Here is a 27,588-nt window from a genome sequence, read left to right on the forward strand (position 1 = left end):
ATTGCAACACTACCAATATGATAACATTCACTGCTTGAAATCAAATGTATGAAAAGGGAAAGAATTTGCTTGGGTGCTATTCGATTTTCTACTGGGCTCCTTACATTAACTGGCCCGAAAATATCACTAAGGAACTCGGAAAGAAGGCTAGAAAAGAACCACCATGCATATATACAAGTCTGTCATCTTTGCCTCACATTTTTACAATGTATTATTCAAATAGCAAGGTCAGGTACATATTGATATGTGACATGTCGTGCTTCGTATATGAGAACGTTTAACTCTTTTTGTCATAATGAAGTATACAGATGAACTTTCATGCTAACCTTGGTTGTTGTGCAATATCATAATAGTACATAGTGACCAGCTTGGCGACCCAGCCCCATAATTAAGCAGCCCAAAACACAAGTCACACTGATAGGCAAATTGAAGCTGAACAATCATGTAGAGCGTTCAAAGGCCAGACAGACGTAGATTGTCAGGGCATGTTCAGCAAATAAAAGGTAATATGACCTTGTATATACGTCACTAGTCCAACAACACATACAAAAGAGCTCAATACATATTGAACATGTCGCATTTTAGACAACAGCATTGCTAAAAACTAGGTTGGAAACTCCCTTTTACATTTGTGTATCATAGGAAAACGCCAGTCATACTGAAATGAAAAAAAAAAACATGCCATTGTGCTCCTGGCATAGCCCTAATCACTCTGACTTTTATATTCTAGACTAACTATAATATGTAGCGGTTTGTAACTAACTATGCACTTGTGTTACTAACTATGCACCCATGGAAAAAAACAGGGCCGGGGAAAAGGCGGTTGCTATGGCTTTGGTCAAGTGGCTTGAAGTGGTGGATGCAGGTTTCATTACAGAGTCAGATGTTACAGAGGTAGCATCCACTATCTTCTGTATCTATCTGTACAGCTGGTATAACCACCCTTCGGCTTCGCAGGCACGCGGCGCGGCGTCAGCTGGCTACATTGCACGGATCGACTTGTTACACCTAACCCTTGAACATCTAACTCTAGACATTGTTTAAAGCTATCTGATGACAATGTCCCTACTGTACTTGGTGACACTCTACAATAGTTCTAGGAAAAAATGAATTCTTGAACACCTCAATCCTTGGATGATAACTCTGGTACTTGAAGGCATGGCTATTTCTTGTTCTGTTCTGGGCTGGTATTACCGGTATTACTTAGTAGCTGTTTCATCGGTCACTGAGAAGGCCGGCACTTGTCAGTTGTACATCTCTGTCTTTCCTCCTACGATTCCAGTTGTCTCTCCTTGCGAAGTAAATATCTGGTCTTCAGACTGCTAACGGTCATCTGTATGTACAGAAATACAGTTGTTTAAAGAGAAACCATGTGGAACAATATTGGGGTTTAGTTATAAGTACTTTAAGTCAAGATATCCATGTTTGTATAGCATGCATATACTAGTAATCAGGCGAATATGGTTACAATCATACAATGTCACCAAACACATTATACACTTGAACTAAGTACAGTCAAACTTGGCTATAGTGGTCACTCAGGGGACAAGTGGCTAATGAACCTTCATTCAATAAGAGACAGAGGCATTCAGTTCACATGTAATTAGATGATATTCCTAGATCCGATAGTCGTATACTCAATATACATTACATGATGAAAGTAAGGTTTAATTGTATTCGCTAAGCTCCATATCAAGCTACATGGTAATTTGCACTAGGGCTGGCACTTGTACTTGCCACTATATAGCTATGTTCAGCTTGAGCGATATCGTACTTACTTTGTAGTTATCTTCTTTTGTTGGCAGTGATGACTGTGAGGGGTGCACAGCAGCCTGCTCCTGATGGAATGAACCGATTCGTAGAGGTTTTAGAAACAGAAACCTAAATGTATATAGCGCATATCTACTCTAAAAAGGCGGATGAATCTAGTAGTCAAATTGCATCAATCCATAACATCGGTGCGTTTTATACTCTTCGTTTGCTTAAATAATTTATTATGTGCCTGCCCTGTACTGTTTTTATATGGGAGTCACAAGAATTGAATAGGGGAAATAGTGTAACCACAGAATGACAGAATTGTCTCCCCTTAGGTAGGGAAGAAGTGACTGTGGAACATGCACAGAATCAGGAAAAAAAGACTTGTGCAAGAAGTTAGTAGCAATGACTCTAAATACTTCACGTAGGTGTGCAGTCTTCAATTTCTTGAGATTATTTAGACCTAAATGATTTGAAACTTTATTCACACACCTCCTTGCATGTACAATGTAAGTCTGAATTGGTAGGCATTTACAATGAAAAAGGTTAAACGCGATAGGGAGTTACAAATAGACAATCCATCAATCAAACTCGATTTACAATCAATAACTAGAGGTCGGAGGTCTCATGTCTTCGTCAGAGGTACATCGTTCTAGAGAAATTAACATGCGTATTCTTCACTCTTTTTAATAATCAATTTGGTCTAAAGAACAAAAGAATCTCTGTACTATTTTTATGGTACAGAAAACCCTGAAACGGTTTGCCGCAGATTATACAGATGCGTCGTCACCCGTGTTAGCCCCCCCCCCCTACGTTATTTGAGTTTGGACTGTTACTGGAAAAAAAACGTTCAAGACATTCTTACTGTGTTGAAAGTGTCACGACAGCGCCGCAAAATATAATAAGAGAAGATGTTGTAAAGGAAAGAATCAGAACAGGGTGACTACTGCTGTTTTGTTAATTTGTCTTTATGACAAATAGAAGACTTGTTTCTTGTGTTCTTTGTGTCCTAACATTTGTACTTCTACAGTTAGTATATTCCAAATCTAGGCATCTCGTTTTTCGGTCCTTCGTGTTTTTATTGCGCGCTTGCCTTAAATTTAAGGTAATTAGATTGAAGGTCTCCAGTGGACGTCATCCATAGCAATTACTTGGTGTGGCCGTAGAAAATAACCTGACATATGTCCAACCTATCCTCCCCCTGCTGAAGTTATAGTACAATCCCTCAATGTAACGTCATTTGATCCCATCCCATTATGGGGTTCCCCGGCTATATCCAGCTGTTGGCTGTCTCCAAGCAGATGTAGGTGGGGATTTCTAAACACAAAAGGTCCTATTACGGGGACATAACGACCTCCACGACTCTCATCTTTGAACTCAATCTTGGAGACCACCACAGTAACATAACCTATCTAAATTCATTAACTCCATCCACACATACAAAAGTTATCGTGCTCACAAGAAAAATTAACAAAATGCCCCCTGTAGTCACAACGAACCCCCCCACGAAGCTCAGTAATGAACTTAACCTTGGTCCCGACAATAGTAAGCACCACACCAAGAATTATAATCAACATTTTACAAATACTTGAGTTATCTTGCTAACAAGCCACAAACACAAAAGGTGCACTAACGTGACGCACAGACCCCCCACGAAGCCGAAACTTGTACTTGACTTCGACCTCAACAGCGGTAATCTGCCTGCCAAAGATCATGGACGTCGAATCATGCCTTCCAGAGTTATATCGCAAAATCCGCAGTTCCCCACACTCCGGCGAGACAATTTCATAGTCCTTCTGACGAAGACAAATATAAATGTGACAAAAATTGTATAGTCTTCTAAATATAATACAGGTCATTCGGTCACGTCGGTATTTACAGATCGTCAGTTAAAGAGTTTGTTCAGCAAGTTTGTCATGTAAGGCATCGCATAGTCTGATGATGGTATCAAGCTTTTACCAATGATAAGTAAGCATATACCCACATTTGCGATCGAACGAGATAGTTTGTTGCGCCGACTACACAATGCTGACAGTACACGACAGAGGGCGTTCCTCACAGACATGATCAGACCGAATGGTGGCGGTAGGGGCACGTCCACCTTCAGATAGTACATCTGGTTCTTCTGCACTACAAAGGCCCAGTCAGTGCGCTTTACCTCCTGGAAAATATTTAAAACACATCGGCATATATTTCATAACAAATACTGGTACTGATAGCGAGGTGCAGCTGTTTTACACAGATGGGGACAAGAAACTTTCATAAAAAGGTCATGGTATATGATATGATTTTATTAAGGTCTTATTTTTCATTATATAAATAGTGTAGAATTTGAAGTGAATAGACCCATATGCATGTCTCCAACTACGCGAGCGCCATTTTGAAAAGTGTTCTCGCGAGAGCACATCCTAGCGAGAGCGCGCGTGAGCTGGCACCAAAATGAGGCTGGGGATGGATCAGATGGCTATAGTTGCTACTTATTAGCATTACTACTCGAAGTAATGTGACAAATATTTAAATTATCTAGAAAAAGGATCATTCAAAAACAAAACACGATGTAATATACATGTAAGTACCTCTGCTCTAGTATAAGAGTCGCTGATGATGGCGATGAGCACATTCGTCAAGACCAGTATCTCAACCACGTGGTGTAGGGCGAATATGACTTTACCGACTGTCTCCGTGATGACAGGCCGCTGGTGTATCTGGAACACGTCTACGGGGCCGGTGCCTGGTGTCAGCTCCACCGTGGTCAGGTCTGTGAGTCCAAACCACGTCCAGAACAGGGTCTGAAGAGAGTTGAACAGCCTGAAAAAAAAGCAAAGTTCTTACGTCAGTAACTTCATTATGCCCTCGTCATTTGATTTCACTTGATTTGGAGACAGTTATAAAGATGTACAGAATTGTGCCTTTTCTCCCGTGCAAGACATAGGTGGCATGAATGTATTTTTCAAAACGCCAATGCCTATGATAACTTTGTTTCTGTTTTCAGTAACCATCTGCGTCTATCACCTTCAGATTTGTAAAGCACCGTGGCTCTAATGAGCTGTAGACAATGTAAAATAGTCTATATAGGATAGAACAGCTTTTCAACATTAACTTGTTTTCATTTGGATATTTTACAGAGAGGTATATTTGTGAGGGATCACTCACGTGTCAAACCCAAGTGACTGTGTGCAGTCCAAACTCTGTAGGTTGCTCTGTGAATACTTTGAGCAGAGGTACTCGTGCATGGTGCCGTAGAACCAGTACAACTGGTTCAACCCGCACGCGAAGGCGAACATAAACAGCGCACCCATTGAAACGAACTTCTGGATATCCCCAAGCATTCTTCCGATGGAGACCAGTAGCATCCCCAAGAACGGGTGAAACGTGAAGAGAGACACGGCTCGTAGAAACACGGCAATCGTGAAGATCGAGAACAGGACATCGGCGATCGCGACCAGCTGGAAGCTGTTTTCGTTCGCCTTCAAAGCCCAGTCATCAGCCACCGTGCTCTGACTGCTGTAGACCTCTAGCTAACAAATAGATAAAGCAATATATATATATATGTATATATATATATATATATATATATATATTTATGTCCTACCTGGGCCGCGATTACGTTCGATACGGGGGTTCCGGCCCGTGTGATAACTAGCGGTACAGCCCGGGGGTTCTTAACGCGTACGGCCCGGGGCTTCCAAATGTTCCATAGAACGATTCGAACGCGTTTCGCCCTAACCGCGTGCAACGCTTTCAAAAATTCGAGTGCAAAATTCGGACGTTGGAATTGATGTTGTTGCGTTTTTGGGGATTAGGGACACCAATTTTTTGCTCATTTCGCATTGAAAGGCGTGTTTTCGTGGGTGGGTATGACATAAATAAAATACAACACGGTGTATTCCGCATCACCCTCGGTCCCAGCCCTCCCGCGGATCGGATCTCCCTCCGGCCTTCGGCCGTCGGGCGATCCGACGCGCGGTCGGGCTGGTACCTCGGGCAATACGGAATACCCCGTGTTGTATTCTATATATATATATATATATATATATATATATATAGAGAGAGAGAGAGAGAGAGAGAAGTAACATTTGCAAATCAAATGCATAATATTTACGTTCAGGCATGGTCTGCTCTGTTAGTTCTTACTCACACAAATTCCCATACATGTACTACTAGTATATGGTGACAGGAGCAGAGCAGACCATGAAATTGCAACATTATGTAACCCAACAGCAGTCACCATGGTGACAGACGTCAACAAATCATGTCATTGGTCAGGTCAGAGGTCACTGTTTGGAGAAGAAGAAGAGGAGGAGGAAGAAACTGAGCAAAAACTATGTTTCCTTCGGTAAACATATATGCGACTAGAAAGACAACATTTGGTCTGCTCAGTATACTCGAACATTCATATATATGGTGACAGGAGTCTAAATCCCTCCCGATATAAAATTGCAGCATGATGTAACCCAACACTTGTCCCCATGGTGACAGACGTCTGGTTCAGGTCATTGTTTATTTGTTTGGAGAAATAGAGGGAGAAAAAACAGAGCAAAAACAATATACTAGCAGGAATTAAAGCATAAAAAATCCTATTAGCCTTTTTGTCGCTAATGTCCAAACAAATTGAAAAGTGAAGTGAAGCACCGTTTTAGAATGAGCTCTCGCGAGAACACACCCTAGCGAGAGCGCGCGTGAGCCGACACCAAAACGAGGCCTAGGATGGATCAGATGATCCATTATATTCGTACAGAAAACAGTGCGGCTGACAAAGAAAATGATGATATGAAATTTACCTTGAAAATTGCCACAAGCCGGAGAGCAAATTGTGCAATGTAGAGGGCGACCATGAGGAAGTCCAGGACGTTCCATAACTGCTTGAAGTGGTTCAACAAACCCTCGCCGAGAACCTCTTTCACCTCCTTCCATCCTACGTCTAGAATAATATGAAAATGGAATAAGATGTAGTTCAAAGCCGCCTAATTCAGATGTTAAAAATATCGAAATAATAAAAATCCTTCAATATTCTTCAGTACGTTACGACTTAATGACTGTACCCCAAATTTGAAACATAGTAATACAAATATACATACATACTATTAGTATAGCAATAATTTGGATACATTAACCAGCATTATGCAACATATGACATTTAGAAGTTTAACAGGCCACATTTGTAATGCATGATTACAGATGAAACCAAATAACAGCATCCGAAAAGAATAAGAAACAGTATGGACTAGAGAAGTTACATTTGCAAAACGTTTAAAAAAGCATAATGTTTACCTTCGGACATGATCTGCTCTGTTAATTCTTACTCAAACACATACATGTACTACTAGTATATGGTGACAGGAGCAGAGCAGACCATGAAATTGCAACATTATGTAACCCAACACCAGTCACCATGGTCGACAGACGTCAACAAATCATGTCATTGGTCAGGTCATAGGTCACTGTTTGGAGAATAAGAATAAGAGCAAGAAACTGAGTAAAAACAATATGATTTCTTCGGTAAACATAAGTATGCATGGACTTACCAATGACCCATATCATGATCAACATGGCAGGGACAGATATAGGTTTAGCTGCTGCCGGCGTTCCTTGGAGGATACTGTCTATCTCTGCTGTCCCAACCCGGTAGGACTGAGACTCCACCAGCAGTAGTACCAGCAGAGTCAGCCAGGAGTACGTCCAGTAAAACGAACGGATAACGGAGAGACTTGAAAATCTCCCAACCTGTGCATCAACAGACAGACAATAGCATAATTATGATAAACAATGAGAATGATAACAGCCACAGCTGAAACGTACAGCCTACTAGAAGGCCATTATGAGACACTAATTATGAGAAGTTCCAAAGACTTACTATGTTTACCGAAGGAAAACATATTGTTTTTGCTCAGTTTCTTCCTCTTCTTCTTCTTCTTCTCCAAACAGTGACCTCTGACCTGACCAATGACATGATTTGTTGACGTCTGTCACCATGGTGACTGGTGTTGGGTTACATAATGTTGTAATTTCATGGTCTGTTCTGCTCCTATCACCATATACTAGTCTTAAGTTCGTATTCCCTTGGCTTTCTGACCCAATGGCAATGCTCACTTGATTTTCTTCACGTATGACGTCAGCAACAGGTCAAGATTCATCGGAAGTCGTGACGGGGGTCGGTACCAACTTCCGATCAACTTTGCCCTTTTCATTTTATTAGAAGCTTTATCATTGACTACTCTCTTACCTTTGACGTAGGCGCCAGGAGGTGTGCTAGGCACAGAAATGGATAGGCGAGCCCGATCGCCACTGAGACAAACAGCGCACGGGCGCTGGACCACTTTTCAAAGTCAATGAAGTAGTGATGGAAGTCAATCAGCTCCCGGTACGTCAGTATGTTGATGTAGTCAACGGAAAGAGGGTTGGTCCCGAACTGATGGAAAAGGGGTAGATAGAATATTAGTACATTAAGACACTATAATGGAAAAATTCACATTTTCCTCGGGATATCTGAGTGTGAATCCAACATGGCGGTCAATTCTTACGCCATGGTCAAGTGAATTCAGATACCCCATATTTAGCCTGTGTTACACAAGCTCTCGGCCGGAGTTTAATAACCCCCACCCAACTTCGGGGCGGCCGGCCGCCAGGAGCGCGATTAGTCAGGCTACCCCATATTAAGGTAACATCTAACCTGTTTCATCTCGAGATCCACGGCTAACTGTAGAGTACAGACAGATTTTCCGGCCGGGCAGTCCTCTGGGCTACAGTGGTGACCGAGGACGGTCTCGGCTTCTTTCGTTGTGCGCACCTCCCCAAGCAGATCGACGGCAAACGCCTCGCACTGGTCCGCCAGCTCCTCCAGCTGCGCTCGGTAATTCTCCCTTTTCCAACACGCGTCACGTAGAGCCTTAAAGAAAATATGATTGAATGATAAGTGAACTAGAAAGGTAACATTTGCAAAGCAAAGGCATAGATACAAAAATTTGTTTACATTCAACTGGTCTAGCCCAAAAAACTGAGCAGCCTGTCTAAATCTGTCCTGCTACAAAATTTAACCCAACACCACAGGGTGATGCTACAGCACAAGTTACCATGGTGACAGACGTCTGGTCCAGGTCAATGACTTAATTTGTTTGGAACAGAAGAAGAATAAACTGAGCAAAAAACACCTCTGTGAAGGTAAGCATAATGAATGAAAAAATGTATGTCGAAGCCCTATGCTTATATATATGTTGCCGTTTGGAAATTCACAATAAGTTTTTTGGCGACGCCTCAGGGAGGAGCCTAATGGTACAGTATTGTGTGCAGTTTGCAAGAATTCTAGGAATGGTGCAGGCATTTTGTCCACAGGAATGGAATGTCCACAGGCATGTCTCTGACCCACATCTATGCCCACATTCCTGGAAACCCTTGGGAAGACCTCTCTGCCCCGGATGGCCCTACTTTCTGTGACCCCGGGGCTCGTTCACTATGCACTCTATCTGCACTGTATCTGTAGGTACCAAGTCTTCCTCAAAATCATGAAATCATGGCAGTGCCATGCAAACAAAAACCATAACAGCAACCACCGTCGCCATGGCAATGTATGTTTTCATTGCCAGTCTTGTTTTACATATTAGTCTTCTTGTAACGGTAAATAATAACGCAAGTAGTGACTAAGTTGTAGCATACCTTGGCGTTCTGGAAGGCTGTTAGGAACGGATCCGTGCTTGTCAGTAGAATGTAAGACGGACTGCATACCGCACGGTAAGCCTCAAACCACGCCTTGCCGTTACCTGAATTGAATAATGCAGAAAGTTTATTGCAAGTTCCTTTCCGTAGGCTAATTGCAAGTACATGCACCATGGAGGGACAACAGTAAAGTACCGTGGCCGATAGGGACAATTTGCTCAACACACTGACTTTTGTCTTCTCCACACTGACTTTTGTCTTCCCCACACTGACTTTTGTCTTCCCCACACTGACTTTTGTCTTCCCCACACTGACTTTTGTCTTTCCTACACTGACTTTTGTCTTTCCTACACTGACTTTTGTCTTTCCTACACTGACTTTTGTCTTCCTTACACTGACTTTTGGCTTCCCTACACTGACTTTTGTCTTCCATACACTGACTTTTGGCTTCCCTACAGACAAAGTGTTGGGCAGAATTGTCCTTATCGGCCACGGTAGTAAAGGTGGGAATTAGTATGGTAACAATATAGTATGTGACTACTCTAATAACTAAACATTAAATTGTAACATACCGATACCGCTGGTCCAATGGTAGTCGTCTGGTACGGGTTTAGGGAAGCCAGCGTCAAGCAGAATCTTCAGGAGTGTGTAGTTGTTGTTGTGGGCTGCCAGCATCACAGGTGTCATGTAGCTGGGGAAAGCGCTGCTACCTGTCTGTGAAATCCAATCAGATGTCTTTAGTTTAGTTACTTGAGGGTGCAATGGCCAAGTGGGTAGAGTGCTCGCCTTGCATTCGGTACATGTAGGTCGTGAGTTCGATCCCCGGCCGAGTCATTCCAAAGACCTTAAATAATGGTACAGACTGCTTTTTCTGCTTAGCACTCAGCATTTGAGAAAGAGTATGGGAGTTAAACACACACTACTACCAGTGGACTAGCCCCCTGCTGTACTGACACAATTGTGTGGCCCAGGGCTCCAGAAACGGAGATGGGCAACGCCATAGGCAACCATGCTAATGAGGGTGCTAGTTTTAAAATCCGTAAATGTTGCAAAATGCTTTTGTAAGTACAGACGTCATGTGGATCATTTTTCGTACTTAAATGCTGATTGTTTTGCCATCAATGGTTCTAAAGAAAAGCTGCATGTCTCGGTATTTTGCTTGCCTACCATGGTGAACGCTACCCTCCAAGCAACTCTTTCAAGGCCATGGCACAGCAAATGCAAACGCTCCATTTAGATACCATCATACGTACACATCAATCATCATGTAACCATAGTAGACCAAGGACGTTTTATCAAACCGTCACATGGTATATCCCATATCACTCGTAAAGTAGTTACTGTAAACCTATGTAAAAGATCAGTGCAATTCAGTGGTCCTGTCAAGGGCTACTGCGATGCTTTAACTTGGAAAGTTTCAATAAACTGGTCATATCACTCGACGAACCCGCCCGATCGCGGGTCGAATATCGCAGAAGACGTTCAGCAATCGGGCGATTCGACCCGCGGTCAGGATGGGGCTGTTTGCGTTAGGGGATATGTTTGATGCCCCCCTCCCCCCTCCCCCAAAATGCAAATTTTAGTGGAAAAAGACCAAAGGTTGAGAAAAGTTTATCAATCAATTAGTAAAAATTCTTGCGCCCGATTCAAAGTTTCATGTCAGAAAGCTGTCACCTGGAATTAAGTACTTAAAGTAGTCAACAACCTTCGCCAGAATTTGTGGATGACCTGAAGGTCGAATTTCATTCGATCGCTGAGCCACTATCCTATGAATGTCATTACATTTCCTGTATTTTTTTAACGTTTACTAACCTCAGTATCCACGTTATACGTCTGATCTAATAGGTAATCTCTCCTGGATGCCTGTAGCAGTATCTGTACAGCTCTAATATCCTGTCTGTCCACTGCGTATAACAGAGCATCATCCATGGGTGCGCCGTGGTCTAGCAGAACCTCGGTCACTTCGTGTGATCCACTGTCCACTGCTAGCTCTAGGGCAGACCTTCCAAACTTGTCCCGAAGTTTTCCGACGTTGGGAAAAACGTCTGACGTAACGTTTACCTCTAGAAGGGCCACAGACACTTCTACTACGTCGTTATCGCGAACAAGATCCAGAAAACGTTCTTCCATGTTCTTGAGTGTTGACAAAGTGACGAGTACTGCAGTTACCTTCCAAACTCGTCCCGAAGTTTTCCGACGTTTAGACAAACGTACGAGGTAACGTCTACCTCTAGAAGGGCCACAGACACATCCACTACGTTGTTGTCGCGCACGAGACCCAGAAAACGTTCTTCCATGTTCTTGAGTGTTGGCGAAGTGACGAGTGCTACTAATGCAGTTACCGTGAACTGCAAATGCACAAAGCGGCATCGTCAACTTACACCGTCGGGAGTCATCCATGGTGTGACTCTGGCGTGAGAAAATGTGACCTCTGTCACCCTAACTAACTTCGTAAGTCGTGCTAACTTGTTGTCATTTGCTCATTGTTTCCGCCTTATAAACACCATTGTGCGGTTTGTATTGAGGCGTTACACTAAAGGGTTAATGCCCCGCCCCGATGTGTATATGGTGAAATAATTCCTGGTCATCAGGTGCAATAACCACCTAATAAACCACCAAGTGAGTGGAGCGAAGCGAAGCGGAGTGAAGTCTTTCGAAATAAACTACAACATGTTGTTAATAGATAAATACTAAAAGTCTTAACATTGCTGTTAGTACCCTGTCCCCTGTATGATGGTACGGTCCAAAAAGTGGTCGGTAACTCTAATAACCGACCACTTTTGAGGTTACGGCCTGATAACCAATGGCAAATGGAGCCTTCTGATTGGCCAACGCCTTTTGGCTATATAGTAATTCATTTTATCCCATATTTAATTAATCGGAACCAGAACGGATGTATTGTTTTGGGTTGTCCCTAATTATGCTAGGTGTGTATGTTTGGGTTCTGAAGTCAGGGGCAGAGATTTGGTTTCACTTGATAACGCTGGGGTCAAGGATGTGATGGCCAGGAATGTATGGAACATGAACAATTCTGTGTAACAAAGCAATTAGTTCAATCACATAATCGTACATCATGCAGGATTGATATTTTAATGTAAGTCATTAACGCAAGCTGTGTCTACTTCGTAAAAGTTTAAAATATCAGAATTTTTGTTGTTTTTTTTAATTAACGTGCAAGCTACGATCAGACAGATATTTGGCTAGAAGCATCGAGGTGTCTTGATGAAATACCCTTCATCTGTAAGTGTGTCTTTGTGGGGTCGTGTGGCGTAGCGGCAGCGTGCTCGACTCGGAACAAAGAGGTCCCGGGTTCGAGTCCTGACATGCCACCGATCTTGTGCCCTTGGGAAAGGCACTATACACGACTTTCCTCACTTAAAAGTGAAAATGTGTATTGTCTTGTCCTGTATTCGTCCTCTGCGTTGGTGGCGGCATAATATAAGTTGATATAACTTGAGTGTGCTATGTCTAATGTCGCTATGTCTAATTATGAAATGTTAGAATTAAGAAAAGGTGTGTCGTTTGAGTGAATGTAGTTTATCATCATGTATGGGTAAAGTACAATCAAATACAAAAATGAAAAAATTAATTTTTCCTTCACCATCTCTTTAATATTAAAGAATTGTATTGTCCTTATCTTCATACACAATCGCACCGATTGACAGCTAGCTTAATTTGCTTTGATACAGAGAAGCTTTATATACACGTATAATACACTAGAGAAATTTATTTTCTTCAATTTTCCATCATGGTAATTATAGTAGGTAGATTAATTGATGAAAATTGAAATGATGAGATGAACTAGGTGTAGTAATTGTTATTAACAATTTCTTATCTTTTGTATCATTCATTTGATTAGATCTAAGGTACTTGAGCATATATATCTTTGAAGTCATCCTGTGTAGCATAGTATACTTACTGTACATGTAATTCCGTTTGTTTAGTCAAGGGATTTTCAGTATTTGGTTAGAGTTTGGGGACACCTTGCGAGAGAAGGAAGAAGTGCATTCTTCTCAAAAGTTGTCCTCAGCAAATGTCTTGGTAGACTCCTCTTAAAATTCTTAGATACAGCAATGTACATAGGTCAAACGTAAGATCTTATTTACAATATAGTTACATTGTTTCATGACTATCTAGTTACACCAATACACAGTCTGCAATCGACAACCAATAACTGTCATTGGTAAACAACTGTCACGTGAGATGCCACGTGATCACCCAACCAATCAAACAAACAACAGGAACGTATCTGTCCTTGGTATCATATAATAGCTACCTTAATAAAGAGAAATTGTATATTTACAATAGAGGAAATTAATTACTTGAAAAGTCAGAAATTAAACATACATCATTCTGAAATATCCTTTGTTTAATAAGAGTACCACCCTACGCCACATTTTCATCTGCATTGTTCAAGCAAAAACAAAATTATCATAATGTTTGAATAGAGAATGTCGCACATACTAGCATAACCCCTCTTTATTGTGATTTGATTCAATTATATAATTTCATAAGTTCAGGACATACAATAATGTTGCAACAATAATGAACCATGAAGAAGCGATATGTGAAGTTATCAATAATATCATATTAAGTCTTATTCATTTGGATATAACGTTAGTAATGTGATTTTAACATTTGTAATGATATCGTGGCAATCATGGTACCAAACATTTTGCATTGATAAAGCATTAATGAATGGATAGTGGCCTAAACTTTTGAAGGAATAGCTTACAATTAAATGAGAACTGTCTGTCGGTCTGCATCGTCACTTCTGATGTTTTGTGTAGCTGGGGTAGAACAAAACGATGCTGTTCACGTTTAATTCATTCTAACAGTTGGCTAGAAGTGATATTCTTCGTCTTTGGCTGCGAACATTGTTGACTCCTCTTACTTTCAGCGTTATTCTTCGTGTTTTCCTGCTAACATTGTTCCTCTTACTATCAGCGTTATTTTACGCTTCATTTATTCTTGCTGCCATGCCCTGGAAGATCTTTGATACCTGTTACAGCAGGTATTTTCTTCAAGCCCTTTCTTGGTGACCATCATTACATTTCTGAGCAGACGCTAAAGAGGTCAAAGGTCAGCGCAGTGCCTCATGGGACAACATGGCGTGCCCTTGAAGGTACAGATGTACACACTACAGAACCGAGAGGTCATTACAGGAACTGGACACCAGTCTGTTTCTCCTCTTCTTCGGCAACATGGAGGTCAGCAGGTTCTTGGCTTTACCCAGAATCCCCTTGCTGCCCCGTCTCTCCGATGACGTCATCTTCTGCATGAGCTCGCTGTCGCGCTCCTCCACGTTGCTACGGAGACGGATCTGTCGGACCACGCCTTCGAACAGCTCGTCGATGTTGTGACGTATAGTTGTCGACGTCTCGATGAACTTACACTCCATGACCTTGGCGCATGCAATGCCCTCTGCAAAGAATATAGACCACACAGCGTTAACATGTAGCCTACCAAGGTAGCCTTTTGGCACCAATATGTATTGGTTATGGGGTTTTAGACCACACCGACTTAATTTTATGGATGATCTTCTGAAGACCCCCAAACTAGTGCGCGCGGGCGAATGAAAAAAATTCTGGCCAAAAATAAAAATGCTACTAAACCACAGGAATACAAATCTGGTATAGTGAATTTGCGGCAGTACATAGCAAAGTATACGACAAGCCGGCACATGCTGGCCTTTTGCGGAATTTATGAATCGGCACTGTGGGTATGTACTGAGTTCTTGAGTCGTGGAACTTCGGTAGCCTGGGTGCCATCCTCCAGAGGTACCACCGGCTCCGTATTGTCGCCAACTACCATGGACTACCCAGGCCTGGAGCCAGGCCAGAGCCTCGGAGGACATGCTACTTTTTCTAGAGAACAGGCGGCGAAAATTAATGTGCGCGTGGATGTCATCCATAAAATCAAGTCGTTTTGGCCTTAGTCATCAAGAAGGCCATCAAGTGTTTTGTACGGTATTTGTCTTCAACGATTTTTACACATAGTCTAACGTTTTAGGAAGTCATGTGTATAACAATTGATCTACTAGTTCAATATTTTCTAAGATGGGAACAATGAAAACTCATCGTAACAACAAGCACGTACTCAATTCTGCCGAAAGATTCCTCCGAGGTAGGACCTATCTCCTCACACAACCTCAGGGTGCAAATGTATTATTCAACGGTTCCTCTAGGGATATTCAAGAAGCGTAGAGGCCCAGGGCCCTTATTATCATATAAATGCAATCTTGGACGGTACATCAATAGTGGAAGATACTAGCACCATACATCCAACGCGGCAAGTCCCATATTTTGAGTCGTTCAAGTTGTTTCAAAAGGTTGATGTTTTGTTGGCTGCATGTATGGATTCATCATTATCATCATGGTTGTGGCATGTTGGTAGCTACTAAGGCGGGCGGTCATTATTCTTTATTGTCTCTGTTGATTAATGCACTGAAATACCAAGGAGGTTAAATACCAAGTACTTTGGAAATATCAAGGTTGAAGTATTCTTGAGGCCAAAAATGTATACGTATGGCATTTGCATACTCCTATTACGAAGCACAGCATTGATAAAATATGTTAGCACAGGAAAATCAAAATCATCTTTAATACATGATTCATGAATAAGAGTTTGTCAAAGTAGATCATTCCATGAGAGCCTCAAAAAGGTCTTACGTCAACAACATAACTGTATTTTTTGTCAAGATCTCACAAAAGCCCAAAGAAAACATAGCATGCTATGGTATATAGAGTTAGCTTAGATGTCAACCTATTCTTTTGACACATAGAAAATAGATTGCGAAAGTGCGTATGGCTCACCTTATGAGTCTGGAAAGAGCTTTTTGTTAATGATGTTACTTTATTTTTTTTCAATTCAATTTTTTATCAAAATACCAAACATAGCAGACAAACATGGCATACAATGTTGCCTGAATGGCGTTGATATTTACATGTATACAAAATGTCAAATATCATATATTTACAAAAACTATAAAAACAGTACAGTAAGTGTACAACCCAGATATTTAGAAACTACATTATCTTGTGCCAGACTCTATCTGTGCAGTCTGGTATAGAGTCTGGTTGACTGGTGAAGAAAAGAGTTCTGTAGTCGTTTTGTTCTGGCGGGGGGATAGTGAGATGTTATAGGTTTCTCTACTTGTTACAAAGCCTCACCTTTCTTCTTGACCTCTCGCGATCTTTCTAAATCTCGTTTGTTGCCGACCAGGATGACGGGAATGTCGTGGAGAGGTCTGCTCCTCCTCAGCTTGATGAGGAGTTTGGACGCCGTCTTGAAACTCTCTCTGTCGTTGATGGCGTAAACTATCAGGTAGGCGTCCCCCTTCGGGATGTACTGGTCTCTTCTTCGGACATAGTTCTGAAGATTAGAATACAATGAATGATAATATACTTTTAACTTTGTGATAAAGAAATGTTTTCTTTTCAGAAGCTTTTGCTAATGCCGTATCAAAAATGCTTGACACCATGCCATTTGTAAAACTAGAGTGCCACGATCTCATACCTTCGCCAAATGATGTTAGCCTTTATGACTAAGAAATTATAGATTAATCCCCATGAATGTGCAAATTGCAGAAATTATATCTGTTGATCATTTTCTACACCAAAAGGCAGTCTTATCGTAACAAAGAATGCCATTCTAGCATTTCCTCATAAATTATGCAAATGACGTCCTTATTTGAATATGTTATGTTTAATGATGTTCACCTGCACTTAACTTTCAAATATACCAAGTATAAAATTCCAGGCAGTTACCACTATGGTGGTAATAATGATACTGGTGGATATATATCCTTCTTATAAATGCTTCCTATCGAAATTTCAGTATATTTTCATTTGTTAATATCCTCTTCAAAAATCACAAGACAAATAGAGATCTTCATTTTGTATATGTTTTTTCGCTTAAAATAGCGCTCACCAATCAATAGTGTAATTGATTAGAAGGCAGAAAGGGAATTAATTACATACCATTAGGACTATGATTACAACCAAAGTAATGTAATATTATTGGCGCTGTAGTTTACCATCTGTTAAGAATTAGGAAAAATTACCCCAAACGACATTTGATTTTTTACATTTTTACTGTATATGTCATTCGTATTAATTTTTCCATGATATTTCTTCATACATCCGAGACTCAGGCACGTTTTTGAAGGTCATATCACAACATTACATTTCTATCCATTTAACGGATCACTGATATGGGGTATGTTTCATATTACGTTTCTCGTTTCAGTTTTGGGTTTCATCACATCAGCAATCGTAAACTAAGATTACCTCAGGCACAGTGGGTCACTTTACATTACCCAAATTTCTCGAATGGATAGGTTCTCCATGAATTTTAACAGTAAAAGTTTCTACTGGACTTTGTCGAATTTCTTGGGATAAAACCTGGTGAGAATTCTGTGATACGTTTCTTATACGTATATGTCTGTATTACTTAATTTCTAAACCCATCGTTAAAGCATTAAGACAAATTACTTTTAGTATATTACCCAAATTTCTCGAATGGATAGGTTCTCAATGAATTTCACAGTAAAAGTTTCAACTCCACTTTGTTGAATTTCATGGGATACAACCTAGTGAGAATTTCTTTGATACGTTTCATACGCGTATGTCTATATTACTTGCTTCATTTCTAAATTCATCGTTAAAGCATTAAGACAAATTACTTTTAGTACATTATCCAAATTTCTCGAATGGCCTAGGTTCTCAATGAATTTCACAGTAAAAGTTTCAACTTCACTTTGTCGAATTTCTTGGGATAAAACCTAGTGAGAATTTCTGTGATACGTTTCTTATGCGTATGTCTAAATTCATTCTTGATAAAGACTGAATTAAAGTCGAAACCGGTCGAATACCGTCTCTAGTCTGTCATCTTCCCATCGCTACGAATGATGTCTAAATTCATTCTAAACTCATCGTTAAAGCAAATTACTTGGAGTAACCATCTGATAATCATTAAAAGAGCCCAATTCGTGCGTACCTCGCAAAAGTTTGACGATGGACTAATCGCATATAAAAACAAATGAATGGAGGTTACGATTCCCATCACTGATTTAACGAGAACTCATTTCTGTTATAGTAGCAGACTGCTATAATTGTGTCTGGAAGGGGAATATGGACTTGCTAGTAGTATTTGCGAATTAGGCCACAGAAAGTAAATTTTATGGATGACATCCTCCGCAGACTCCAAATCTAATGCGAGTGGGAAAAAAAACAAGGCGGATCGAAAAAAAACAAGGTTCCTAAATTTAAAAATTTTGACTCAACCATAGTACAAATGGTTTTGATTCAGTGAGAACATCACATATACACAGCCAACATCACATATCACTGCATCAGAGTTCAAAACATTAAATCAGAGCCTTTTCTTGTCTCATCTCTTTATGATTATCTGCCATCCACCTTCCGGCATAGCAACAGTCATCTTTGCCCATTTTCGGCATGTTGACCACTGTCAGAAGGCAACAAAATTTCTTGTTTTTCTCTCCAAAATCAGGCGAAAATTAATGCGCGCGCTGATGTTAAATTACTTGCTGTGGCCTTGCACAGAGAATCGCCACTGTGTAATTCGCGAATATTACTAGTAAGTCTGTATTTGCCTCCCAGACATTTCGCATAGGACCGTAAACCTTTTTTGTAGATGACGAATTGAAGCTTTCAAATCTTTGGACCCTCCAGTACCAGGCTTATCTATGTTTGAAAGGCAAATTACTTTTGTTTGAAATACTATCGAGTATATATACAGGTACAGGGCTACACTCCGCATAGGAAAGTAAACTTTTTTTGTAGATGAATAATCAAAGCTTTCAATAGTTTTAATATTCTACAGTCCTGGTGTTACTGAACATGTAGACATCTGGTCGTACTTTGGGACATTTTTTTGTAGATGAATGATTTAAAGCTTTCAATATTTTCTATACCCTACAGTCCTGGTGTTACTGAACAAGTAGACATCTGGTCGTGCTTTGGGACATTTTTTTGTAGATGAATGATTAGAATTCAATGCTTTCAATAATTTCTATACCCTACAGCCCTGGTGTTACTGAACATGTAGATATCTGGTCGTGCTTTGGGACATTTTTTGTAGATGAATGATTAGAATTTAAAGCTTTCAATAGTTTCTATACCCTACAGCCCTGGTGTTACTGAACAAGTAGACATCTGGTCGTGCTTTGGGACATTTTTTTGTAGATGAATGTTTAGAATTTAAAGCTTTCAATAGTTTCTGTACCCTACAGTCCTGGTGTTACTGAACAAGTAGACATCTGGTCGTGCTTTGGAACATTTTTGTAGATGAATGATTAAAATTTAAAGCTTTCAATAGTTTCTATACCCTACAGTCCTGGTGTTACTGAACATGTAGACATCTGGTCGTGCTTTGGGACATTTTTTGTAGATGAATGATTTAAAGCTTTCAATAGTTTCTATACCCTACAGCCGTGGCGTTACTGAACATGTAGACATCTTATCGTGCTTTGGGGCTCCTCGTCTCCAGGGCCGGAAAATTCTCCAGTCGTTAAGAAAGGCGCTGATTTGTAGACATGATAAGAGTCCCGAGGGGAAGCATTGATGGATGTTTGGGCCTTTAGGCTATCATTTGGATAAACCTGCTATGGATGAGAATGTAGGGCGAGCCATTTGGGTTGTACATACCTAATGACAAACTAGTAATTCAATTAGTAAGAGACGTATATTTTTTGAATCTTTGAGTCAGGAACTTCTGAGTACATTTTATACTTCACAATGATTTACTCCCACTCATTTGCGCATTGACTACTGTATTATTATATTCCCAAGTCATCGGCTAAGATACAAATAGGAGGAAAGGTTTAGGAACTACATTTTTGGCGACGCCTCAGGGGGGGGGGGTATGGTACAGTATTGTGTGCAGTTTGCAAGAATTCTAGGAATTGTACAGGATTTTATCCAAAGGCATGAATTGTCCACAAGAATGTCTCACAGCTCTGGAATTTTTGTCAATGTCAGTCTTGTTTTTTTAATATGATTCCAATAATTTATTAATGTATCGCGAAGTACATGTCAAAGTATTTGGATTTGTGAAAGACGAAGTGAACAATGATGAAAGGATTACATAAATTATCATGAACGATGTTGGTAGAGGAAGATTAAGAGAAGGGAGAAAGTTTCACCGAAAAAAACTCTTACCTCGTTTTCTTCGCCATTCTTCTCCTTATGCTTATCCTCAACGGTTAGCTTAGTGGTAAAAAGGGTTTCGAAAAAGTTACTGGCATATCAGTAGTATCCTTACTTGACCAAATTTGGCATCAAGCCATTGAATAAAATCCATGATTGTAAATGTTCGTGTTTAAAAAAAAGACGATAGCCTATTTCTTGAAAAAAGTGGTATTAAGCAATTGAGATGACACGTTTCTACTACAGTTATTAGGATTACTCTAGGTTTGCAAAATGCCGTTTTCATTGCTTTGATGTAACATACCCTAATATGAATTGTATCAACCATAAACAACTAGCAACAGACACCCGGCAGCTACCCATATCACACCAGTAGCTGTCGTTACCCTGCTTAGACGTCTAATTCTATCATTCGTCATCCAACATTCATTGGTTAATAATTAATGAGGTTAACGCTATTTTCCATTATGTACAACCAGCCGTCTGGAAATGGCGTAGCCTCCAAAAACGACGGTGTAACATGTCTTGAGCTATTGTCAGTCAAACAATACGTGTCACCTTTAATTATAACAGCCATAGAGTGTGCAAAATGAAGGTAGGATATGACAAAACATCTGTGTGCTGTCTCATTTAATGCATATTTATGTGTACCTTACACCATTGCCTATGAGGCTTCATTGCATTACAAAGAACGTACAATTTGATATTTTCATGCCATGATTTGTCTATATCATACGAATACTTTCGATTGTCTGTTATGATTCGGTCGCAAAATCGCCGTCATAACAATATTGTCTCCGCTTGCTAATGAAATTAAGAGTATTCAAAAAGAACGTCACGCGATATATAACGTTAAGTGACACCTGACGTAGACCATCTGTGTAAGCACCAATCAAATTCAATAAGAAGAAAAAGAGTTTGATGAAAAATATTTAAAATTGCGCCGTTCCCTATTAATTATTATGAATCATTTACCATTGGCATTACAGAGGTCAGAAATACCAATTTATTTTTTCATAATCTCTATATCATAACGACATTTTTGTTTACTGTCTCATCCCCTAGTCTTGTTTTTTTCTGGTTGTTGAATTTAGAAGGGTTTCTTTTAATTTATACAAAAGTTGCAAGTTACAGATAAAATGGCTTTATTCACCTCCAATTCTTCGTCTTCACACAACCGCTGACAGAGCTGCCCAAAACGTGCGAGGAAAGCAGCATGTAATATTAAGCCATCTAAAGCATCTACATAGGCACGATCTATACATCTACACATAATGGCATCTATATATATTAGTACATGATCTACACATCAGCACATGATGGCATCTGCACATGCATTAATCTACATATCTACACATGATGATATCTAGGCACGCTCTACACAATGTCATCTACGCATGGTGGATGACATCTACACATGCACGATCTACACATCAACACATGGTGACATCTACATGCCATGTGTACATGTAGATGTCATCATGTGTTGATGCCATCCATCTTGCGTAGATGACATTGTGTAGAGCATGTCTACATGTACACATGTACGGTCTACGTACATAATCCACTGTGAAAATTACCTTTGAAAGAAGACTACACATGCACTAAATCATTATATTACCGTTATTAGCTCACAGTGACTTAGTATACATTTTCCATGGCGATTTTGCATTAGCCAGGTAAAGCAGTGAGTGCATTACTAAAAGCCAGCTCCTGAAGGTGAATTTACTATAAGAGAAGCCATATAAAAGCACGGGATTTTAGGATTTTAGCAAAGATACTCACGTGGCCAGAAGTGTCCGTTAGATGGAGAGTGGTTTCCATCCCGTCCACGCTGAACGTTCTCTCGTTCATATCGACTGGAAAGTAGACATCAACACTTCAATTAGTCTTGAGTGGGTACAGAAAGGGGGAATGGCATTTATTTGCATTTGCCGCATTTGTAGAAGGATTGACATAACATGTGACTACCACCTTTTCAGGATGACACATTGGAGATCAGACTGTAATCACTGTGGAAAGAGTCCTTATTCTTTTTGATAAGTGCAGTGGGTTCTTGAAAGTGCTCGACGTGTGGCCCTCCTAAAACACTAAACCGCCAGCTTCAAGCCTTATCCGAGAGGACATATCGCCAACCAAAGCTGGGTATTTATTTGAGTCGAGTGTGGATTTTGTGTGAGGATGTGTTAAGTGCCTTTCAGAGGGGGTTAGCTAGGCCAGGGATTAGAACCCAGAACCTTCAGATTCTGAGTCCTGACCACCTAGCTCTTGGGTTGATGTGGACATATTGCTTTCACGTTATGAGAACCCATCGATATCATGAGGCAGCTTCGTATGCCCTGTCCAGTTAGAGTTTATTGAGGAAAAACTCTCCTTTAGCTGCCCTTCCAGGAGAGAGTACATAAAACATAACAATACATCAACATACAATTACATTTACATTACATAGTTATTTAAAAGAAACAAATGTGTAACAACATCGTATGTGCTTTACATATTCATGTCCCTCATGTGCCTTGTTTGAACTTCTCATGTGATGACACTGTTTGCAACCCATGTGGTAGAGAGTTCCATGCTGCAGTATTTCTGTATGTGAAGGCTTTCTAGTGCTGTTTGTTTTTGGTTTGTGTAGTTTGAAGGTGTTCCGAGTAGCTTATCTGGTTCTGTAAGTGTGTTGATGTGACACCGGGCACAGTTTCCAGGGCCCACTTCTCATTACCACGCCTCTTTTGTATGATAAGCAATATATATGAAAACACTTAATGAAAAAATTATCCCCTTCACTGCGCTGAACATATAGCTGAAATACGTCCTCTATATACAAGGACACCGTGTTTATATCCTACTAATCCATATCCAAAATCCAGTCAAATAATCTACTTCTCGTAGTTATTTGAGGAAACTTCTCAGCAAATATCTGAGTCCATAATTCAATGACAATCGAACGTTATCTGTTAATATTTCATACAATTGTGAACATAAAGAAGATTTTCGATGGTGATTCACTTCCTGCATAATTCGATATCGACTAGGTTACAGCGTTAATTACAGGAATCACAAAATCGATTCCACGTGATAATGAGATTTTGATGTAGGCTCCGGTTCAGATGATGTGATTGGTCGATGTGTGTAATGAACCTGATGATGTGAGGGACATGGTTCCGGGAATTGAATGACCCGATGCCCTGCTTTTCCAATTCCAGGAACTCGTTAAAGCTGCAGATGACCAGGAACCTATTGGCATCATTAGTGAAGTTCAGAATGTCATAATTGGATTAAAGATTAATGAAGAAGTATACATTCATATTTTGTAGAGGGAAATCTGATCCAATGCTAGACTGTAGACTGCTAGGATCACTACTTCTTCTCTAACTTCAAATGAATTTTATGGTGTATGGACTTTCGAAACCATTGTTTGATAGCTTGTCTCACACTGTACACTTCTTCATCACGTAAATGTCAATGATGTCAATGTTCAGTTCCTCCAGAAGGTCTCCCGTGCTCTTATGCCGAGTGTAGGCCTAGGGTGGTGCCCATCTACATTTCGTAGATCTTCGATGACACACAGTTGTCCAAGGCACTACAACAAGGGGCTAGTCCGCTGGTAGTGCTGTGTGTTTGACCTTCCCACACTCTTTCTTATATGTGCTAAGTGCTAAGGAGAGAAAGAAGTGTGTACCATTTTTAAAGTCTTTGGTATTACCCGGCCGGGGTTTGAACTCACGACCTCCTGGTTACTCTACCAATTTGAGCTATTGCATTGTTCGTCCAGAGTGGTATGTATTCATGACTGAATAGAAAGTCATCTGTGTAATGTTTCTGTCATAATTTTTGATCGAACTTGAGATACTCATTCATGGAATATTACTGATAAAAATGGCTGAGTATGACTCATGATGGCCCTGCTGAAGTAGTCTTTGGGGTACAAAGTTGTATTGGTTGCAGGGTTAGGCAGCAGAGACATGGTTAATGATGACTGGTTTATTGATTAAAACATTTTGCAGCCCGGATACTGAATTGCATGTTTCATTTCATCAGTGCCCACCTTAAAAACATCATTATGATAAAAATATCATTCTATCTAGGATTGAGTTGCGATCTTTCTATAAATATACGATAAAAGACATTATACATTATATACATGATAAAAGACATGATACATTAATTGTTTTACTGTATAGGGCAAGGGGCTCTTGGAATAGCGCTTCGTACGTGCTAGAATAGGGTCGAATTTGTTTTTTTTTTTGCCTTGTGGACCTCCCTGTTACTTCGCCTCTTGTCTTAGGGAGCCAGTGGTGATAGAGAGTTGATTTGCACAGTTTTCCCGAACTCTCGGCACAAGTTTTCACGTCTTAAAACACCCACAGGCAGTCCTGTCCGCCTAATGAAGCCATCAGAGAACAGCTGCATTGCCTCGAGGTACTTTTTGAAGTATCGGCTGCATCGAGTATAATATTGCTCACGGTCATAATCACCTTGTAGGAACCATTTCAGTTCGACATTAAAGTTGATTAATGGACATACAAGGTTTGAGCTCGAAGGGAAATACATGACTTTTGTCGAATAGGAAGGTGTAATTATTATTCAGGGACGGGTATTTCCGCTAGGCTGTTGAAAAATTAAGCCATTAAAGTCATTATGACTAATGCCTGGGACGATATTGCACGTTCCGGAATGGGCAGAGTGATGTGTCATGTTGACATGTGTGTGCCGTGAATTAGGCCACATCGACTTAATTTTATGGATGACATCCGCGCGCGCATTGATTTTCGCCTGTTCTCAACAAAAAAATCACGTCCTCCGAGGCTCTGGCCTGGCTCTAGGCCTGGGTAGTCTATGGTAGTTAGCGACAATACGGAGCCGGTGGTAACTCTGGAGGACGGCACCCAGGCTACCGAAGCTCCACGACTCAAGACCTCAGGACATACGTACAGTGCCGATTTATAAATGCCGCAAAAAGCCAGCGTGTGCACATGCCGGCTCGTCGTATACATACATAGCTATTTACTGCCGCAAATTCACAATACCCGCTCTGTATTCCTGTGTTTTATATTAGTAGCATTTTATTTTGGTCGGATTTTTGTATTCGTCTACACGCGCACTAGTTTGGGGGTCTTCATAGGATGTCATCCATAAAATTAAGTCGGTGTGGCCTTACCACTGTAGGCAGTGGCGAACGAAAACCCAGCACCACTAAGTACTTATCCCAGCACTGATCACTCCCACGGGGCGTTAAAAGCAGTAAAATGTGTGTTAAATATCCATCGCCCTGGATCTGGGTTACTCCGGAAGAGCCTTTTAGCCGAGGTCACCAAAAGGCCTCCGAGATGTAAACGAGATTTGGAATAAAGCCAATCTCAAATCAACAATTGGAACTACAACATGTCGAGTACAAAAACAATTTTTCGACTTTGAATACTCAGAAAAATGATGTAGGAATAGTTGATGGCAATTGATTTTGCCGATCGACTAAAAAAATATTCTTGCCAGGTCGATTCATTGGGAAATATCCTGAATTACTATCTCAAATCAACAATTGGAACTACCTACAACATGTTGAGTACAAAAACTAATTTTCGACATTTAATACTCAGAAAAATGATGTAGGAATGGTCCGAGAAAATTGTTTTTTGGCGATCGACTCAAAATAGATTCTTGCCAGGTCGATTCGTTGGGAAATATTATGAATTACTATCTCAAATCAACAATTGGAACTACAGCATGTTGAGTACAAAAACTAATTTTCGACTTTGAATACTCAACAAAACGATGTAGGAATTGTTGGAGAAATTGCTTTTGGACTCAAAATAGATTCTTGCCAGGTCGATTAATTGGGAAATATACTGAAATACTATGTAATGATAAATCATGGGTACAAAATTGTGTGTGTTCATGTTCTTATTTGAATCAATCAATTGTTCAAGCATTAAAAGGGAAACATAAACATGTTGTTTCGTATGTCAGATTCATCAGTATTGTTTTTGGCGCGTCTGTGTGTGCATGTGTCTGTCTGTGTGTTTGTGTTTCCGCACATTTCTAGTCAGCATAACTTCAGAAAGCTTTTATGGATTGTGATGATATTAAGTATGTTGGTAAGTCTTAGGAAGACAAGGGTCAAGGTCATATATGTGCCTCCTGGTAGATGACCTTGGTACTGCAGCAGAACTTCCGGTTTTGTATCTTTTGTCCTGAACATGCTATGGTCTTGACTTTTTGGTGACAGATAGCTTTCCCTGTCAGGAATAAGTGGTGTGAGTTTGGTCTCCCTAGCAGCTTATTGTTTATTGAGCTTTAGTCGAAAAAAAACTTTTGATATACTTACGCATCATAGAGTCATCCTCGTCTATGAACTCTCGAATAATCTCAGTGGTGCAAAACTCTATTCTTAGCGAGGTTTTCCCAACTGCTGCCGACCCCATGACTACAACTCTGTACTCCGGAACAGACTTTCCCAGCAGGTCATCCATGGACGACACTGATTGGTCAGTCCACCACTCGTCCCCATCGTCGTCGTCATCGAATATGGAATCATGGGTATTTTCGGAGATTCGAATTTGTGGCACGACGGGAAGGCTGTGACGTTTCAGGGCGAGTCTGTCCTCGGGGATCCCCAGGAGACAGGTGTGGCGTCGGTCGACGGGCTCGTCGAAAAAATGGACGCCCTTTTCCGCCATCTTGGAAGTAGGAGAGGAGTTGTTGTGACGTCACCAGGGTTGTTCTGTACTCTTCCTTTATCGGTGCAGTGGAGTCAGTAGTTTTGTATTTCCTTCCCTTGAATTATCTGCTCAAAATATAAAAAAAGAAGATTAGCAAAACCATATCCAGTCTCAAGATTAACAAAATTAATTATACAGAATCGTGGTCGTGTAGCGTAGCGGCAGAGTGCTCGACATGGAACCAAGAGGTCCCGGACTCGAGTCCTGACATACCACCGATCTTGTGCCCTTGGGAAAGGCACTTTACACGACTTTGAAATTTCTCAAGTGAAAATTAGTATTGTCCTAACCTG

The 27,588-nt window shown here is 40.6% G+C and overlaps 2 protein-coding genes across 4 annotated transcripts; both read right to left on the reverse strand.

Moving 5' to 3' along the window:
- Positions 1 to 1,270: 1,270 nt before the first annotated feature.
- On the reverse strand, positions 1,271 to 11,535 carry LOC109468336 (short transient receptor potential channel 5-like). The gene is made up of 12 exons (XM_019766585.1): positions 11,218 to 11,535; positions 9,978 to 10,119; positions 9,406 to 9,509; positions 8,426 to 8,641; positions 7,979 to 8,164; positions 7,281 to 7,479; positions 6,537 to 6,676; positions 4,909 to 5,273; positions 4,332 to 4,563; positions 3,740 to 3,916; positions 1,779 to 1,838; positions 1,271 to 1,333 (listed from the first exon to the last, which is right to left on the reverse strand). Exons 1-12 carry the CDS (start codon positions 11,533 to 11,535, stop codon positions 1,271 to 1,273), a joined length of 2,202 nt encoding a protein of 733 aa, XP_019622144.1.
- A 2,650-nt stretch (positions 11,536 to 14,185) lies between these two features.
- Positions 14,186 to 27,328, reverse strand: LOC109468736 (ras-related protein Rap-2c-like). Of its 3 annotated transcripts, XM_019767060.1 has the most exons (6): positions 26,902 to 27,328; positions 22,365 to 22,438; positions 21,733 to 21,768; positions 20,592 to 20,639; positions 16,578 to 16,779; positions 14,186 to 14,829 (listed from the first exon to the last, which is right to left on the reverse strand). In XM_019767060.1, the coding sequence occupies exons 1-6, from the start codon at positions 27,251 to 27,253 to the stop codon at positions 14,546 to 14,548; spliced, it is 996 nt and encodes a 331-aa protein (XP_019622619.1). In that variant the 5' UTR covers positions 27,254 to 27,328; the 3' UTR covers positions 14,186 to 14,545. The 3 variants fall into 3 exon arrangements, with proteins under 3 accessions (XP_019622619.1, XP_019622620.1, XP_019622623.1); XM_019767061.1 differs by lacking the exon at positions 20,592 to 20,639; XM_019767064.1 differs by lacking the exons at positions 20,592 to 20,639; positions 21,733 to 21,768.
- Positions 27,329 to 27,588: the final 260 nt, after the last annotated feature.

The sequence above is a fragment of the Branchiostoma belcheri genome, unplaced genomic scaffold (assembly GCF_001625305.1).
Source record: "Branchiostoma belcheri isolate BF01 breed outbred unplaced genomic scaffold, Haploidv18h27 scaffold2, whole genome shotgun sequence".
Lineage (NCBI taxonomy): Eukaryota > Metazoa > Chordata > Leptocardii > Amphioxiformes > Branchiostomatidae > Branchiostoma > Branchiostoma belcheri.

Coding starts and splice junctions, on each gene's coding strand:
- LOC109468336 (XM_019766585.1), bottom strand. CDS start 11,535: ATGGAAGAACGTTTTCTGGATCTTGTTCGCGATAACGACGTAGTAGAA. Junction 10,120..11,217: donor CGTATAACGTGGATACTGAG/GTTAGTAAACGT, acceptor TGGATTTCACAG/ACAGGTAGCAGCGCTTTCCC. Junction 7,480..7,978: donor TCCTGGCGCCTACGTCAAAG/GTAAGAGAGTAG, acceptor GTTGATGCACAG/GTTGGGAGATTTTCAAGTCT.
- LOC109468736 (XM_019767060.1), bottom strand. CDS start 27,253: ATGGCGGAAAAGGGCGTCCATTTTTTCGACGAGCCCGTCGACCGACGC. Junction 21,769..22,364: donor TAACGGACACTTCTGGCCAC/GTGAGTATCTTT, acceptor CGTTTTGGGCAG/CTCTGTCAGCGGTTGTGTGA. Junction 16,780..20,591: donor AGAATGGCGAAGAAAACGAG/GTAAGAGTTTTT, acceptor TCTAATCTTCAG/AACTATGTCCGAAGAAGAGA.